The sequence below is a fragment of the Aptenodytes forsteri genome, unplaced genomic scaffold (assembly GCF_000699145.1).
Source record: "Aptenodytes forsteri isolate BGI_AS27 unplaced genomic scaffold, ASM69914v1 Scaffold17, whole genome shotgun sequence".
Lineage (NCBI taxonomy): Eukaryota > Metazoa > Chordata > Aves > Sphenisciformes > Spheniscidae > Aptenodytes > Aptenodytes forsteri.
In genome coordinates this window covers 84,458-102,911 of record NW_008795027.1, presented here as the reverse complement: position 1 = coordinate 102,911, position 18,454 = coordinate 84,458, and the positions used below count along the sequence as shown (strand labels likewise).

The 18,454-nt window shown below is 35.5% G+C and overlaps 1 protein-coding gene across 1 annotated transcript; it reads right to left on the bottom strand.

Moving 5' to 3' along the window:
• Positions 1-648: 648 nt before the first annotated feature.
• On the bottom strand, positions 649-17,132 carry TESMIN (testis expressed metallothionein like protein). Its single transcript, XM_019471201.1, has 11 exons — positions 16,650-17,132; positions 14,504-14,621; positions 13,451-13,509; positions 11,020-11,140; positions 9,101-9,177; positions 7,549-7,640; positions 6,812-6,883; positions 6,101-6,203; positions 4,528-4,665; positions 3,208-3,383; positions 649-1,782 (listed from the first exon to the last, which is right to left on the bottom strand). The coding sequence occupies exons 1-11, from the start codon at positions 17,130-17,132 to the stop codon at positions 1,620-1,622; spliced, it is 1,602 nt and encodes a 533-aa protein (XP_019326746.1). The 3' UTR covers positions 649-1,619.
• Between the last annotated feature and the right edge of the window lie 1,322 nt (positions 17,133-18,454).

Sequence of the window (18,454 nt, the reverse complement as noted above, 5' to 3'; positions counted from 1 at the left end):
CTAGTCCTAATTCTAGTTTCTTGTTTACTAGTGTTATTCCTACTAAACCTCACCTCCACTGGGAATTTTAGTGAGTTGATTTCTGAGATTTGATTTCAAGGCATGATTTAGCAATACAGGCTGGTTTCTTCTTTTCTTCATGCTTTACTTCCTTATGGAGTGTCTATTGACTCTAGAGCCCTTGTGTGCTCTTCTGATTTATGACCTCATAGTAACTCTATCTGGGGACAAATACTTTTTAAGATGATGCCTTCAGGTAGGTATTAATTCCAAAACCAAGATAAATCATCTTAGGAATTGAAGGGCCCAGGAAGGGGTGAAGCGTACAGATGGTGCCGTATCACTTATGGAGCACTTTGACAATCTATTTTCTCCTGTGACCTTCAACAATCTCCAGCAGCAGTTGTTAAAAACAAAGAAATAAAATGAAATCCATTCACATATCAACTACCACTAATAAAAAAGCCCTCCGTCTTATTAAACAAAATTTTAAAATAGCATGCAGTCTCACCTGCTGTCCTGGCAAGAATTTTTCATGAATCAACATGACACGGAGAATATATTTATTCTTTTAAGCATAAATGTCAAAAGTATCTAAGCATATATTACTAACTTAGCATAAAATGTCTAAAACCAAAGAACATTAATTTTTATATAATCTGTCAATTAATTTAGATAACAATTTTTAACTCATTTTTTCTTTTCCAGAAACATGGCAGCAAATAGCTCACTCCTGTTAGAGAAAATAAAATCTACTATTATCCCAACAGTGAAAACGAGAAGAGGAAGAAATGTCACAGAGAAAATGTCCACATAAGAAAAATTAATAATTAAACAAAAGCTATTCCAAGCTTTAAGGGAAACTGGATTGCAAATGTAGGATTCAGCAAATTTCAATCCTAAATGCTATGCACATAAAAGATTTTCCCATCACAAAGTCTTGTACTTTACAATAGGAGTAAAAAGGAGGTCATCTTCCTCCTATTCTTTAGGAGGCTCATCTGTCTAACAAATATAACGTTGAACAAAGTCTGGTGTGTGTTTTTTTTCCAACAGTAAATACCAAACCTATTGACAACATTGCTCTGTTTTCCAAAAAGAGTACATCTGCAGACAGCAGAAATAAGTTGCCAAAACAGAGAAGACCCAAAGCTAAACTCAGTAGATTTGCCTACTACCACTGGAAATGGAATTGTTTCACAATTAATAAAATAACCAAACTAAGATAGCAAATTCTTACTCAGTTTTTACTGCATCTCCACTCACATAAACATTCCAATAAAGTAATTTTAAGTTAAACTTACTTTTAATAGGAGTCTAAGTAAAGACTGAAGAATCAGCTCAGAAAGCCCTAACTACAGAGAAAATCTGTTTTAGTAGAAAATATACTAAGCTTTGTACATATTAAGTTACTCGGAAAAATGCTGGATGTGGTGCTGCTTACACCAGCATAATTCAGAAAGAATTCAGCTGAAGTCAATGAAATTATTCCTATGAAAGATCAAAGTAAGATCATTAAGTAGCAAAATTGTGGAGATTATGGCAACATATCAATATTAATACTTATTGGCTTTATAATACATTGAACATTACTCAACTTTCAGTCCTTTAGATTTTAATTATGCACGTAGGATCTGGGATAAACACCTCCGAAATTCCTCCATTATCATCCGCTCAGCTAGACAGATAGAGTAACCTCTTTTTTCTGCCTCTTCAGCTTGCACTAGAAGACAAGCACATATTGCTTTCACTTCTTCCCAAGTTATACATATAGCTGGTTGCCTGACAGAGGAAAAGAAACTAGTATGAAATACCTCCATTTTAAATATACAACACAATTTAAAAGACAAACTGCAAAACTCAGTTAAGAGTTGGAAAGCAGAGAGCTGAATCAGAGTAGCTGCACTGTTACTGTAAGATACATTCTTGTAGGAATTTCACTGTTCTACACCGAATAGCTTCTGCTTCTAACAGATTGTTTTTGAGTTCTTCTAATTTATCACATGGGAGACTGTGTTCACACTACATAATTAATCTATGCAAATGCTGCCCAACAGGCACACACAGAGAAAGGTTATACAACAAGCCTCTTCCTCCATCTGCATGCAATAGTAAGATCCTGCCTCATGTACAAGGAAATGTGTTAAAAATGCTTAGTCAGGGTCTAGGAGGTACTAAATGTAAATTCAGCCTACTATGTTAAAAGAAACAGCACCAAGCGCCTCAAGGATTCCCTGAATGGCACCTTAGCAGCCTTGCTTTGAATAAACTCTTGACATTCTACTATATTAATAACGTAACTCATCCTACTGTGACATTCAAGCAAAGGCACAACTTGGCACCATCTACCCCATCAATACACTACCAACAGCAGAAATTATTAAAATATTTTAAAAATAAATCATCAGAAAGTGTTTTTAAAATGGAGTTAAGAATTTCAAGGTAATGGTTGATGCAAAATAGCAAAGAAAATGATGTATGCAAACTGAAAATTTTAGAGCCTGGAGTAAAGCTCCCTAAAATCAATTAAGAGGTGGTTTAATTAATTTTAATTGTTATTAACAGGTGTTTCTATTTATTAGGCAAATTACTGTAAAGCAACCAAAAATAGAGATTAGGCTACAACTATGTTAGAAAGCATAACAACTTCAGGACAGTATGGCCTTCTTAGAATATTTTACCATCCAAATTGCCAACACAAATAAAATTGACAGGAGGTGGACCAAAGGAAGAAGAGATGGGAAAGAAGCAGTAATATAAACATGCTTATTAATTGAACATCACAAACATATTAATAACATAATTTTCTTAGTACTTCTTTGGTCAAGGTTTTGTTATAAATGAATGCTTGAACATAGAAAAATTTAAGAACAGAGAAACTGAAGGAAAAACATAAAGTAGCTAAGGGGGGGGAAAGTTGAGAGAATGAAATATGTGATCGATACATAAATAACTGCTGTTTTGTAAGCAGAAATAACACATATATCCCTGAACTCTGTATACTATATTAAAGGATAGTTATAGCCTCTCCTTTAGATATTTTTTTATTTATAGAAACAAGATGGCAAATGCTATGTGAAGTGATTCCTTGTATATAAGCCATCTGTCATTTTAGTCACTATTTCTTAGATAATTATGATAATGGTTACACAAAAAATTAATGAAGTCAGACCAATGGATTATGCATTGCTATTTCCAAATATTCACCTGTCCTTCTTCAATTTTGGTAACATTTTGAATGTTGATGTTAAAACTGGGCTATTTCCTTCATTATTTCCAATGTCCACGTAGTTTAGCACATTCAACTGTTTTTTTTCATCTGGACTTTCTTCATAATTTTTGCAACCAATGCATTTGCAAATAGAGGAACACATAATTTTAGCCTGGCAAATACAGAATACTTAGAATAAAAATTGTTGTCATGGTTTAACCCCAGCTGGCAACTAAGCCCCACACAGCCGCTCCCCTCCCTCCCTCTCAATGAGATGGGGGAGAGAATCAAAAGAATAAAAGTGAGAAAACTCATGGGTTGAGATAAAGACAGTTTAATATGTAAACCAAAAGTCGTGCATGCAAGCAAAGCAAAACAAGGAATTAACTCACTACTTCCCATTGGCAGGCAGGTGGCCATCTATCTCCAGGAAAGCAGGGCTCTATCATACCTAACAGTTACTTGGGAAGACAAACGCCATAACCCTGAACATCCCCCCCTTCCTCCTTCTTCCCCCAGCTTTATACACTGAGCATGACATCATATGGTATGGGATATCCCTTTGGCCAGTTGGGGTTAGTTGTCCTGGCTGTATCTCCTCCCAACTTCTTGTGTACGCACAGCCTACTCGCTAGTGGGGTGGTGTGAGAAGCAGAAAAGGCCTTGACTCTGTGTAAGCACTGCTCAGCAATAATGAAAACATCCCTGTATTATCAACAGGTTTTTTAGCACAGATCCAAAACATAGCCCTATACTAGCTACTATGAAGAAAATTAACTCTATCCCAGCCAAAACCAGCACAATTGTATAAATCTTAAATTAAACATGTATTTGAGCAACCATTGGAGCTATACCACCAGGGACTTATTCTAGATGTGCCGATCTTGGACACTCCCAGAGCAAGACCATCAGTATCAGTACAGTAAGGAAGCAAGATAGTTTTTTTCCCATGGATTCTCTGTGGAGATTGATATTCTGTACATGGACAAATCACTCCTCCCCTCAATTTGTGGATAACTTTGCAAGATAACAAAATACCACAGATGCAAAGAAACTACCAGGATTAGCAGAAAACCATTCCTCATTTCTTCTGGAGCAAGGCATTGGCTGAGAGCTCTTGATACCAAAAATTTTAGCTGATCAACTTCAGCCAGTTCTTTAAAGACATGACAAGAAAGAGACTGTGCCTCCAATGTTGAAAAAGTTTTATGATGAAAAATGCGAAGAAAGAAGAGAACTGATTACTTTTAGCAACTACTAGTTACAGAATATAGTCAATGTTAAGGTAGTAACCGATGAAAGTTCACCTGACTCACCTCAAAGCACTCACAATAATTCTTGAGGCATCCTGAGCGCTTGCAATTACATCCTTTGTTATGGTGGGGTTTAATTTCTCCTAGTTTCCTTTTCCCAATTTTTGGTAAGAAAGCTTCTGGGTTCCTATCAAGACAGGCCTAAAACAAAAATTGCTAGATTATGAGAAATTCAAAGAAATGTTTTTAAACACCTGAATGACTGTGATCCAATGTTTAACAAAGAAGTTCGTACTTTCCGGTCTCATTATTGGTGGTATGAAGCCCATGGATAAAGGAGTCTTCCATGGCATGTGAGAGCAGGAATTCAAAGATTCTAGAACACTAAACTGACTTGGCTTTACCACGGGAAGCAACTTACATTGTTTTTATAGAATAACCTAAATGATCCATCTACTATTCTCTTGGGGCTGGTTTTCTTTCACTGCTGACGCTACTTTCACCAGAACTAAAAAGTTCTCAGTGAAGAAAGAACCCTTGCATGCATAGTAACGTACATCTCAGAAGTTTTAAACATCTTGTTTTATTAATGGCCCAGTACAAAGACCATCCACTGAAATCAGCATTGGATTGAAACAGCAGGTTTTAATTAGGTCCCAAGACCTCAAAATGCCATGGACTACTAAAAGGCAGGTTAAAGACATTATATGCCCTTTATGTATAGATGTAGACACCATCTACAGTAGTGAAAGGAGTGCTTAGACACCAACAACCCCAACAACCGAACTAGAGACGAGCATCTAATTTAACAACCAGTTCTTGCATATTGACAGCAAAAACTGCTATGGCTTTGACTGGTTGTGGCAAAGCTCTAACTCTAATTAGATCAACATATTGTACAATCCCAAAATGATGTGAATGACACAAAAAAGTTCTGGAGAGTTGCATACAAGAAGCACAAAGCCATTAATATAACCTTAAAGCATCAGCAATAGAATAAGACTTTTCATTATCACTTTAAAACTTACAAACATAACACACAGATTAAATTATTGCCCAGTTTGTGCAGTTTGATATACACACAAAAATTAGCCCACATATTATTCTTTATTCCACTAATAAAATCAGTCTCCAAATGTAGAAGCAACCTGCTTCTCACTAGTGCTGGGTTCAGTGTCGCTGCCAGGAGAGCCAACTTTGCATTGCTGCATGGGTCAACCAGAAAGACTAATACAGACAACTGCAGAAGACCTGTCAATGAGAATAATAATTTGGATAGTAATAATTTGTTTTCCTTTAACTACTCTGTGACTTTGGGATACAATAAATTTTCCTTGAAGTGAAAAAATTTTCTGAAATTAAATTTGGGTTTGAATACTTCCTTCCAAGAATAAATATCATCATTCAGTTAACACATCACTAGTTTTAATCCAAAGTATCAGAAGTTCTATAAAAGGAAGGAAAGAAATCCCTAAATTTCTTTATGTAAGAATAATACAGAGGCAGCACTTAGCTTTATTTAGGTTAAACATAACATATTTCAAATACTGTAACTAGTGGAAAAAACAATAGTGCTATATTTTTCATACATGAAGGTGATACCAATGTGTATTGTACTTTTTAAAATTTTTTTTACCTTAATGGCTTTGAATCGTTCAGTTTCATGAAATTGATTGTTGTAACAATTATTGCAGTTGCAGTTGTTGCAAAAATCACCATTGGCAAAGCAATCACAATATCTATGATTAACATGTAAAATAACATAAGAAATGAAAACATTAACTGGTTTAAGTGTAAATTTTTAAGTTTAAGTTCTACTTCTAGGCAGAATGTTCAGTTTCTACTCATGAAAAATGTTCCTTCCTCTGTAATTTAATCACATCCAAACCTATCAAAGAGCTTCTCTCTCTCTTTCAATTTTACATTTTGTAAAATACACCCAGTCCATCAATGAATCAAACTTTAGTTATTGTGTATACATCTCTGTGCATATTATTTATGTATGAGAGCATCAGCAAGACAGATAAATTATATTTTACATGCTGTAATGTATACAGCATTTACATTCTACGTAGGGTTTTCCAGATATGCTCTGAACAATCCTTCTAGCTTTTCTTTTTATTTTTCATACTTTGGATTATATGCAGTCATCTACACCTCTGCACCAAATTCTGAGCTTGTGTGACACTAGTTTACATCAACTGTGGATCTTTCTAACTCAGTATCAGATGAGTAATTTTTGACATGTATGTACTGTTCATTTTAAAGCACACATTTCTTGTATGTTTGTCCTTTCATCTATACACTGTTATTAGCACTTATTAAATGTCGATAAACTATTACTTACAATTTAAGACACTGAGATTTTGTGCAGTTACATGGTTTCATAGACTTTGTAATCCCTGAACCAAAACGTAAGCTACATAGGTTGAAAAAGGAAAAAAAAATTAGAAAAAAGTGTACAAATACAACTACAATGAAAACTAATTATTCTATAGCTTTGAAACAATAAATACTGGTTTTATGTTTTTACACCAATATTGGTGCTAGTTAACAGGTGTGGCCTCACAGAGTACGTGAGAAAAAGAGAATAAGCAACCTGTAATCTCCCTCTATCCACCAGCTGTCACTACTTGGGGCAGGTCTGCCTTTAGTCATACAACTTGGTAATGGTTGTGCAACTGCAAAGCTCTCTCACCTTTCACACTGGGGTTGCATCTGCCTCTTATTTAAAAATGATCTGCAATTAAATATTATTAAAATAATTCCATTAGTGTTAGAAATGCAGGCTAAACACATGCTAATTAGATTTGGAAGCACATCAATTAACTTAGAAAATTAAATGTTTTTCAAGCAAATGGACAGCACAATTGCACTGATCCTAAGAAAACCTGAAACCATGCTACATAGTCTTGACCACCAGCAACTGGCATCATGACTGCCAAGATATATACACAAAGCATTCTTACAGAACTGCATGTATGTTACAAGAGAAGCAGCTATGCAACATGAAAATGTCTAGGAGTCATTGCCAATTTAAATTTCAAAAGTCATCATGGATGTAAGATGTTTCACGCATCTTACCCCTCTGAGGTCATTTTCACTGGCCCATGCAGATTTGATTCTAGATGGAACGTGGCAGTGTTAGCTACTGGTTGTAAGGGTCCATTTTCAAACTGTTCAAGATAAAATGCATATATCCTGTTTATGTTAACTTTTAAAAAAATAGTTTTGTAAGTTAAAAGAGAAAAAGTAACACAAAGAAAATGCTTCAGGGATAATTTGATTGCCAAGGTTACTGATAAAAACTCATGGAAGTAAAGAGTTATGAAAACGGTGTGCACCTCCTCTTAGAAACCATTCAGTATATCAGGAATCTCGTTTCTCCCAGTGCAAAGAACCAAAAACAGCTTTCAGTGCTGCAGTGTTGGGCACTATTTTCAATTTACTGATAATTCTAGGTTCAGTTGCTTTTAATTCCAGTAGTCAATTGAAACTGGTTAGTGACTTGTTGATTTACATTATGTTCAGCTGCAATATGACATCTAATTGGTTGAAGACTAAGCAAAATTTAAAAAAAGAATCAGCTCACAGGCCAAGAAAACACACTGCAGATCTGTTGTCTCTTCAGACATATGACTAATAAGGGCCTGGTTATGGAGAAAGACAAAGGAAGAACAATTAGGACTATGCTGATATTACCAGTAATAGAGGGACAGTGAATAATTGTAAATCACTGTTATTTTAATAGGTGATTAATCTGTCTGACCATAAAGAAAAGGAAAATTAATATATTTAAAGCAAGATAAAAAATCTAGGAAACAACTAATTTGGTATAGTTAGAGAAGAATTACAAGACTGTCTACATCACTGCCCCAGAATGTTTAGGCACCAATTTGCAGATATACTGCAAATGGTATAGAGATGAAAGACTCCCTAGGTCATTGTTCGATCTGACCCTTAGGTTTTGTCTCCCCTCTTTTATGATAAGTGGCTGCTATCCACAAACCTTTTGCTGTGTTTGTGCTGTCATCACATATTCACTCCACACAAATCAAAAGTTAACAATTAAAAATTTGCAGTGATTTTTGCTACCGGCTCTGCTGGAAGTAACACATGAGAAACCAAACATCTGCAAAGATTTTTAGTCTTCTGTTCAGTTTTCATCAATTAAAAAAATAATCGACAAAAATTATAAAGACTTGATGACTGTTAAGTCCTAATCAAGAGAAAAGAGTGTAAAAAATCCTACTGGAAGAAAATATTCCCCTTCTTCTAATAAAAGTCAAAAGAGTCTTAAAATGGTCAAAACCCCAGAATAGTCTTAAAATGGTTCTCAGAAATAACATAATCTATATAATACCAAATTCAAGGTTTCAAAATTGGAATAAATTTATTTCTCTTATGGAAAACTGTATTTTTAATTCTGGTTTTACTTCTAGAAAATGTTGAAATTGGAAACCTTTATATGCAGAAAGTATACTGAGTGCAGAACTAATCTGTCCAAACTAGATAAACTGTCTTTAGAAAATGCATACAATTGTTACTTCCCAACATAGACTTAACAACCCATTTTAAGAAAAGGAAAAAGAGTATATATTGTACTTAACAAGTTTAAAGGATAAAGCTTCTTTACCTCTTGTTCATTCAGAACCAGTTCACCTGGAACAGGCAAAAACTGCCCCAGTACAGCTGTTACAGGGTTGTCCACATCTGAAAAGAAGACATTTACCTGAAGACAGCAGAATTACTCATAGTGTATGAAGTTTCATTTATGCATAAATAGTTTTTGAGTTAAGCATACAGGCAAATTGGTATCTTCAACGTCTTTTGTTAATTAAAAAAATCACCTGAGGCTGTCTGTCCTCTGTTAGCACTTTCTCCTACAATTTAGTTTTGAATCCAAACTTACTCTACAATAAATGGTGCCAATGAAGTTTTCTCTCCAGAAATGTTTTTCTCATTGCAAAAAACAAGAGTAGAAAGCTGACCACACAAAAATACCCCTGGCAGAAGAACCCACCACCAATTTGTCAGCTAGGAATTTGAGCATAGGATGTTTTGATGACATCAAGTACATTTAAATTCATATGCCATAGACTTAAAATATTTTGATAAGAAAAATGACAGAAACAATTAAATATATTTATCCTGAGTTCTTATTTTACAGATTTTCAGAGTTCTGAGAGAACATCTGGAACAGAGGTCTTTAGCTTATGAAAAAAATTACTAGAAACCCACAGAGAGAACCATAGCTGTTAAGAGTAAGTCTTTGCATAAGTCCTAGTGAAGAACTGCATGTAAGTACATGAGCATCCTAGCCTATGCAGAAAAAAGCAAACATGAGTTGTAGTAAGATTACAAGATGAATCTTATATATCTACTTACTTCCTTCCCATCTAAAGAAAGAAAAAAAAATAGAAGCCAAAGGACAGCTTAATTCAAAAGTTGAAGAGATTAGTCCCTAGAAACTTTTAGATATAATTTCTGGACCTAATTATTTTACTTGCTGTTAAGATGAGTAAAACTGAAGAAAGCTCAAACAAATACATCTAAAAAACATATGCCAGTGCACTCCTCCCCAGCTTTTTCTTCCCTAACATCACAGCAAATGAATGAGAGTTTGAATTTTATAAAGGAACATGACCTTTAAGTTGAATGTGCCTGGTTTACTATTCTGGTGGCTTCTGACAAATATAAGTAAACAGGATCCATACCTGGAGCATCTGCTGAGAGATGCTCACACTCAGCACCTATTGATATTGAGAGCAGTATCTGTGCTTGTCTGGTCCCTAATACTAAAAGGCTTTGTTTTCGCATTGCCATCAAAATGCACCACTGTAATAAAATTATAGTAATAAATAATGAAATAAACCATGTTAATAATGTTTTTGAGGAAGCTATATTTAGGTAAAGAAATTTTTATTTAAACTAAACTACACTCAAATACTTTGTTGCTGCTCAGATGAAAATGTGTTACTCCATCTAAAGAGCATTAACTTTAGGACCTCAGAAACCACTTTCTTTAAAAACTGATGGCATTTCAAGTTCACATAATTATGCAAATATTAGTGAGACATTCTGAATCCCAAGGCTAAAGTGTACCCATAGCCCGCAACGCTGCTCTTCGTTTATAGAGAAACAGTGACACTTGGTGGCAAACTAGGGTAAATGCAAATATATGAAGGTGCTTATGCTAAATGTGCTTTATATGGAAAGTAATCTTATAGTATTTTATCTTAAAGTATATGTAGTATATAAATACATATACACACACACTATATAATATAAAGTATATTATATTATTAATATATATATTATATATTAAAAACTTTCAATAAATTCAACATATCCTTTACATCATTCTTATTACACTGAAGCACCTAGAAGTTTTTCAGTTATAAAATAAAGTAAAATAACAACTGGTGACAGCTACATTAGCTTTGGCTCATCTCCCACTGTTGCTGCTTAAGAACATAAACACATGCAGTTGCACGTTAACAATCTATCATATACTATCTGACAGGCTAGAGATAATTTTCATTTTTATTATACCTGATTGAAGATAATGATGTTGGTCGTGATACTCAGGAATTAGATGAACTGGGTTTAGTTCTTGTGTACCACAATTGTTTATACAGAGTATTTGAGTACCTCCTTCCAACTGGCAGATAACCTGGAAAGGATAATTAATGATTAGCTTTCATCTAAGAAACTGTAATTGTAAGCATATAGATATAAAGGTTTTCATAAGAGTACCACCTGTCTTATAAAGCTTCATAATCACAGACTGGAATCTCTCAAACAAATGGATCATTATGCATTAAGATGTTTGCTTTTTGACCCTTAATTTTAATTTATTTTTGGAAGCAGCTATTGAGATCTAACACTGTAGCTCCTCAACCTAGGTGATATGGATTCCTGGTTCTCTAAATTGCTCCACGGGGCTTTGTAGAGCATATTCTAGCTATTCTATATAGCTAGATATAGACAGACACATATTCTAGTGTCCTGGCTTCAGATTCAGTTCCCTAACCAGAACATGCTGTTGTAATTGTTCCTGTTTCGTTTCATTTCATTTGTTTAGCTGTGATTTTAAATCAAGACTTTTCCTTCAGATGAAGTAATCTTCACATTGGGGTTTTTTTTGTTTGTTTGTTTCCAGCTGTTAAATAGAAAATAATATGGTTTTTATATATATATATAAAGTAGCACTATAGCTAGATAAAATTTAGACTGTGAGTCCAAGGAAGGGACTGCCTTATTATTCTTAACACAGCACTTACTAAGTGGGTCTTCTTGATGCTAGCGTGGTCTTCACATTGGGGTTTTTTTTGTTTGTTTGTTTCCAGCTGTTAAATAGAAAATAATATGGTTTTTATATATATATATAAAGTAGCACTATAGCTAGATAAAATTTAGACTGTGAGTCCAAGGAAGGGACTGCCTTATTATTCTTAACACAGCACTTACTAAGTGGGTCTTCTTGATGCTAGCGTGGTACAAATAAGTTAATTTGCTGTAGCATATAATTTTGCTATCAATTACAGGATATAATTACCACAGGGTTGGAGTCATTTCTCTGTGAACATCTGGATTCCTCCGCTACACTGTGCAATGCTAATAACTTGCAGCCAGACTCGTCAACATTTGAACTCTGAAAAATTGCTCTGTCTTGGTGATTCTCGATAACATTACTAACTGTCTCTCTTACCTCAGCCTGAAATATAAAGTTTTAAACCTTAACAGGCATGCTTTAAAATCTACTTTAAATTCCAAGCAAATACAATAAATTTAAAAATTTATCTGCATAAATCATATATTTTAAAGCAAGGATTGTATTCAAATGTAATACTGAGAATAGTTAATTTGTCAATGGCAGAATGATTTTTGCTTATATTTCAAGTAAAAATATTCCTGAAAAAAAACAATGAACAGTAACATATTTCACAGTAACAATGGTGTTCAGTGTCTCCAACATCATGAAGCATCAACTGATTTCTAAACTGCCTTGGAGAAGTTAGGCAATAGTCACAGCAAATTATGCAAAACAAGAATTAATCTTGAATTATATAACTTGACTGGGGATCACTGGGATTTAGTCTAAGTAAGACGCAGTCATCTGAGACTGGACTGCTAATTCAGTTATACCTATAAATCAGATTGTTCCAAAATGAACTTTTATTACGGTGATCACTACTGTGTGTCATGGCATTCCATCATAGATGTGGTGCCACTTGCATTTGTTGAAAACCAATTTATCACCTATCTTGCCGATCCATTATTACAGTGTCATCTTCACAAAAGTCACACTTCCAGATGAAACCTTGCCCCTCTCAGTACACACTTTAAAACACTGAATGGACAATCTTGAAAAACCTGGCTACAACATTCCAGTACTGTTCAGAAACCTCCCTTTCATTAAATACCTGACTTTCTATAGTTTGTCTTGTACATATCTAGGAATTTATATTTGAAAAATTCAAGCATTTTCAGAGAATAATGAAGTTGCAAAGAACATCTCTCCATAGGCAGGGAATGCAAATGTTAAAGCCAGATTTTCACCCTCAGCTCTGTTCCTTTATATACACTGCACATGTGATAAAGGCTCAAATCCTAATCAGCTGCCCAAGGGTATTTGGCAGCACTTTGTGTTCAGGTGGCCTTAAGAGAAGCCCCCTCCTCCCTAACTGGCCTGAACTGGGACCAGAATGTGCAAGTGGCAGACAGGAGCCAACTAGACTTGAGCCAATAGGAACAGAAACAGGTGAAAAATCCAGATGCTATTCTTCCTTCCTCCACAATGTAGCAGTGTAGGAAATCTAGGGAGCAACATTTTTCTTTCCCTCTCTTTTGTGAACAGATCAGACAGGACAGTGTTTGAAAAAACCTTTTACTGTCTGGCACTTAGAATAAATCCCATTTTAGACATTCAACACTTGGACAGATTCTTCCAATAATAATGAAATCTTGCATGCATACTTACTATTTCATCATAGACAGAAGCACTATTCTGAGGTAAGCCACAGATATCACTGGAAGATTCTAGTACATAAAATAAAGCATGGTTTGTTTACAAAAAGATCAGTGTTTTACACCTTTACAGCATCAATAAAAGAGATTTTGATGTCAGTACAGCATTACATTCTTGTGAAAGAAATATTTAATATTCTTTTGTAACAGACTTGCTGGGAAAAACAGACTTCAGTTTGGGTCTTTTTGATATCTTTAAAAGGTTTATTGAGCCCATTTGGTAAAATTCATTTAGCTTCAGGATAAACTACCTTGTAAGATCAAATCTAGCAGTCACTTCAAGCCTGAGCAGGATTGTGAACAGGTTATGGGCAGAACACATAAGCAACTGCTTATGAGTTACTGTCATCAGCAGCATCAGTGCAAACCACCTAACTTCCATAACTGGTGGTCAAACTTCAAAGTGAAATAAGAACATTGTTCAACTCAATTTAAAAAAAAATTGTGCTACAAGAAGGAATATCTTCTTCACAGTCCCCTGAAGGAATGGAGAGGTGGTATGAGAGGAAGAAAAATCAAAAGACTGAACTACGTGGTTGAAGCAACATGAACATACATGAACAAAAAGTGGTCCATTCTCCTTTCAAACATTCTTAGTTATATTAACATTATCAGAAAAGGCTCATACTGCAATTTGCCAAATCCAGAAATGAATTTAGCTATTTAAATCCTTCCCTAAGCTTATGAGAGGAAAATGGTATGAGAGGAAGAAAAATCAAAAGACTGAACTACGTGGTTGAAGCAACATGAACATACATGAACAAAAAGTGGTCCATTCTCCTTTCAAACATTCTTAGTTATATTAACATTATCAGAAAAGGCTCATACTGCAATTTGCCAAATCCAGAAATGAATTTAGCTATTTAAATCCTTCCCTAAGCTTATGAGAGGAAAAAATAAAATCCCCCTCAATCACTTGGGGCACTTACCATTAGCAATTGGTGTCAAGTTTTGTAACTGCATAGTAAAAAAAATAAAATCCCCCTAAATCACTTGGGGCACTTACCATTTAAGCAATTGGTCAAGTTTTGTAACTGCATAGTACTGTTTTGGATTCCTTTAAACTGATCATAATAAATAGACTTATTCTCAACTGCAATTGGAGGTATGAATGATCTGAACACCTGAAGAAAAGAATGTTTTATTTATAACTATTTTATGCATTAAATGATTCATTTTTGAAAAGCCAAATGAAAAAACAAAAAACTGACTTAAAGTGACCTTGAAAATTGGAAGTTATTTACATTTTCATGACATATTTAAGCACATAAATGCTGCGGCCTATTCCGCATTACCAAATACCGTTATATACCTTGAATATTATTTCTTTTTTTTCTGCTCAACATATAGTTATGGTTCAGATCTAATGCATTTACAACTATAATAGCATCATACTTAATACCTACATTTGTATTTTCAAAAACAAACCAAATGAATAGAAATGGAACAAAGACAGAAACCAACTATTTTCTAGTTTCAGATTAGAATTGAGGTTGTTTGAACTAGACAATTTGGTCTCTATCTGTGTGTGCTGTGCTTCCTCTTAATATAGACAGCAGTTTAGGAGGGTAAGCAAGCAGTGTAGAAACAATCAATCAGCTTGCTTTATTTCAATAATATTATTTATAATCCGATTAGAATTTTGTTCTAATACCTTCAAGAAACAGGGCAGGTTAAGGAAACATGCAGATTTAGTGTGATAAACTGTAAGGATACTAGGAAGAGGGCTGGTCAGAAAGATTTTTTCTAAATGTCCTTTTTAGCTCCTTGTACAGAGACTAACAAATTTTCATTATCTTTAACCTGACTTTGAAGAAAGCAACTGTTATGCCTTAATCACATCTTTATTTTCTAGAGGCTTCCACAAGTCTTTTGAATCTTCTTAACTGTTCAAAAGATTGAAGGTCTTGCTTATTAAAGAACTACTCATAATATTGAGCATGTGTATAAACAACCTTCCAAGCCAGAGATACTTTTAAACTATAACCGTAACCTGAAATCAGAAAGAAAACCAAAACACATAAGGTAACTGTCACGGTAGACCTCAAGCATGTCAGGATGAAATGTCTCTGGGAAACACACTGGGCTGGGTAGTGTCAGAATGATTTCTGTGATAGGAGGTTTCCTGCACAGACAGCCCCGTAGGTACCACCTGGCTTCAGCCTGGCACCTCGGTGGGAGGTGCAAGGGAAAATCAGACCTCGTTTTCAACCACATGATTTTTGTGTGTTTTGGGGGGTTTTTTAATGCTTTTGATTTTTGAATCTGAGAACAGCACTGTTTGTCAAAATATTTGCATGGAAAAAAATGTCAACTGGTATGGTTAATTATTTCAAGATAGCTTCTCAGAGGAAACCTCAATGCCCTCTAGAAGCAGCCACAGTGCAAACTTAAAATTTGGAGATCTCTTCAGATGATACTCTACAGCCATAAACAAAGATGCAAGGACACATAAGTATTCTACATATGAATAGCCTGCATTAAGCAGATGGATTTGGTCCTGTGAGCATCACAAGAAGTTTTATGCTGCGTACCTTTCTACATAGTAATTGATCCAACATAGAAAATGTAACTTCAAACTATACAGAAAAACTGCCAAATGTGGTAAGCAATGGGAAACCCCTCTCTCTTACAAAACTACTTTCCCCATGGAGATTTAACAATGGAGGCTACAGTTTACTGCTGCAAATAAATTACTTTTTAACTCATTTGGACTATAAATTTTAAGATGACAAGTGTGTCACCTTGGAACTGAAGAACAAAAGTTAATATCCTATTTGTACTTTGTACAATTTGTACAACTAATAGTTGCTAATACAGAAGGTAATATAGAAAACCAAAGTGGGTATATTTGTGACATGGTAATATTTTTTTAATGAGCAAAATAACTACCCAGCCATTTAAAAATATGGCTCCTAACATGGAGAAAAAAGAACACCAGTCAGAACCATATGTTAACACTGCATACTATTTCTGGCAATATAAAAAAGATTTTTTTTCTGTATTTACTACTAAGTTTGTTCTAGTATAAAATTTATGACATAACTTTAAGCATTATGTGGATCCTATATAAGTTTTAATGTGGCAATTCCCCACATTTAAGTCACAAATAAGCATTAATACATAAAAATTCCTATTTCACTTAATCTTACTGGTATCATTCTGACATTTTGATTGACTGTTCCTTCTGGAGAGAAAATGCTTGTAGTTGGAACACTGCAATTTTTATGCTGTATTGCTACAGAAGAAAGAAAGTGGACACCATTTGAAGGCAGATAAGGTGAATGTATATGTTCAGCTTCTTCTGGAAGATTTAATTCCTTGTATTTTTCAAGATCTTCATCATCACAGCTGTTGTTTCCATGTGGATGTACTTCAACTTTTACTATTGTATTTTGATTTTCAATGGTAAGTGGATACTTGAAGTGATCTAACAAAGTCTCTCCCACATTTACAGTGCATAAATTATTGTCTTGACTAGATAGCAATCCTTCTTCAATGGGATTATTAATTACTGCAGTTTCCAGATTAAAGTTTTCAGAACTAACAGGACTATTTTGACTAAATATTTCAGTTACAAGTCCACTGTCTATTACTGATCTTATATCAAGCAATATCTGATTCTCCATACTCATGGATAGACTGTCAACTGGTTCATATTTATTTTTTTCGTTGAAGATAATTGAATTTTCTATTTCAGCATTCTTCTGAATAGTTTTTCTATCTAGAAGTGAATGAAATAGTCTTAACCAAACAACACGTACATATAATACTGAAGATAAACCCAATTAACATGTAACTGTGAAACTTAAAAACATAACGCTGGAAGAGGTTGTTGGGGTTCTGGATCCAGCTTTCAGAAAATACAGGCCACCATGCCAACACAAACAAGCTGCTTTTACCATAAGAACACATTCTTTGTAACTTTTAAATGTATTAACAGCATTCAGACTTAAATCAGAATTTTGCTACTTGGCTTTAGTAGTTTAAAAAAATCAATCAAATTTGACATAGTACACTTAGACAGCAATAATTACACTATTTTAAGTTTGTGTCAGTAAGTAGCACATTAAGACTAAACCTTATCTGTACTCTCCATGTCACTATTGCCAGTTACAGACAATGCAAACCAAAGCACCTCTACCCAGAGTATCACAAGGCCACCATTAAAAAGGCATAGGCCAAGATCCACCTGCACTGTCATCACCACTATTTCTGGATTTAGACTAAGGCAATATGGGGAGGGTCAGGCTACCTGTGTCCCCCTGACTGGACTGGGATATAGCAGCTCTCTGAAGGCTCAAGTCTCTTGGACCTATATGCATCAACCACTACCAGCTCCAAGACATCCGTGGGGCGGGGCAGGAGAACTGCCCAGAAGCTCCGGCTGCCTTCCCCCCTCACCCCACATCACCACGCTGGTTTCCAGGGCAGAAGGGAAAGGGACAGGCCCCACCTCCACCCCGGGCCCTCAGCAGCGTGCATGTCTCTGCCCCTTCCCCCAGGCAATTCACCTTCCCCCATCTCCGGCCCCCGCCCTTCAGGGAGGGGGGAGACGACCGCGCGCCAGACCGTTAAGGGAGGTTGGGCATGCGCCAGAGCGCCGCTTCCAGCCTGCCCCGTCCCGTCCCCCCAGCCCGCCAGCGCGGAAGTGTCTCGCACTCCGCACGGGCGGCAGCGGGCGCACACACGGCCTGAGAATTAGGTTGGGTGTTTGGGGGGATTTTTGGTTTGGTTTGCATTTAAAGTATAATTTCCCTTGGAAATTATCTTGCACTAGAAGGAGTCAAAGATTAACCGGGACCCTGGTACTACGAGATTATTTGTTATAATCCATGTAGAAGAGTGCTACTCAGCACTGGTAAGATGACACCTAGAGTATTGTGTCCAGTTCTGGGCTCCCCCAGTACAAGAGAGACATGGACATACTGGTGAGGGTTCAACAAAGTGCCATGAA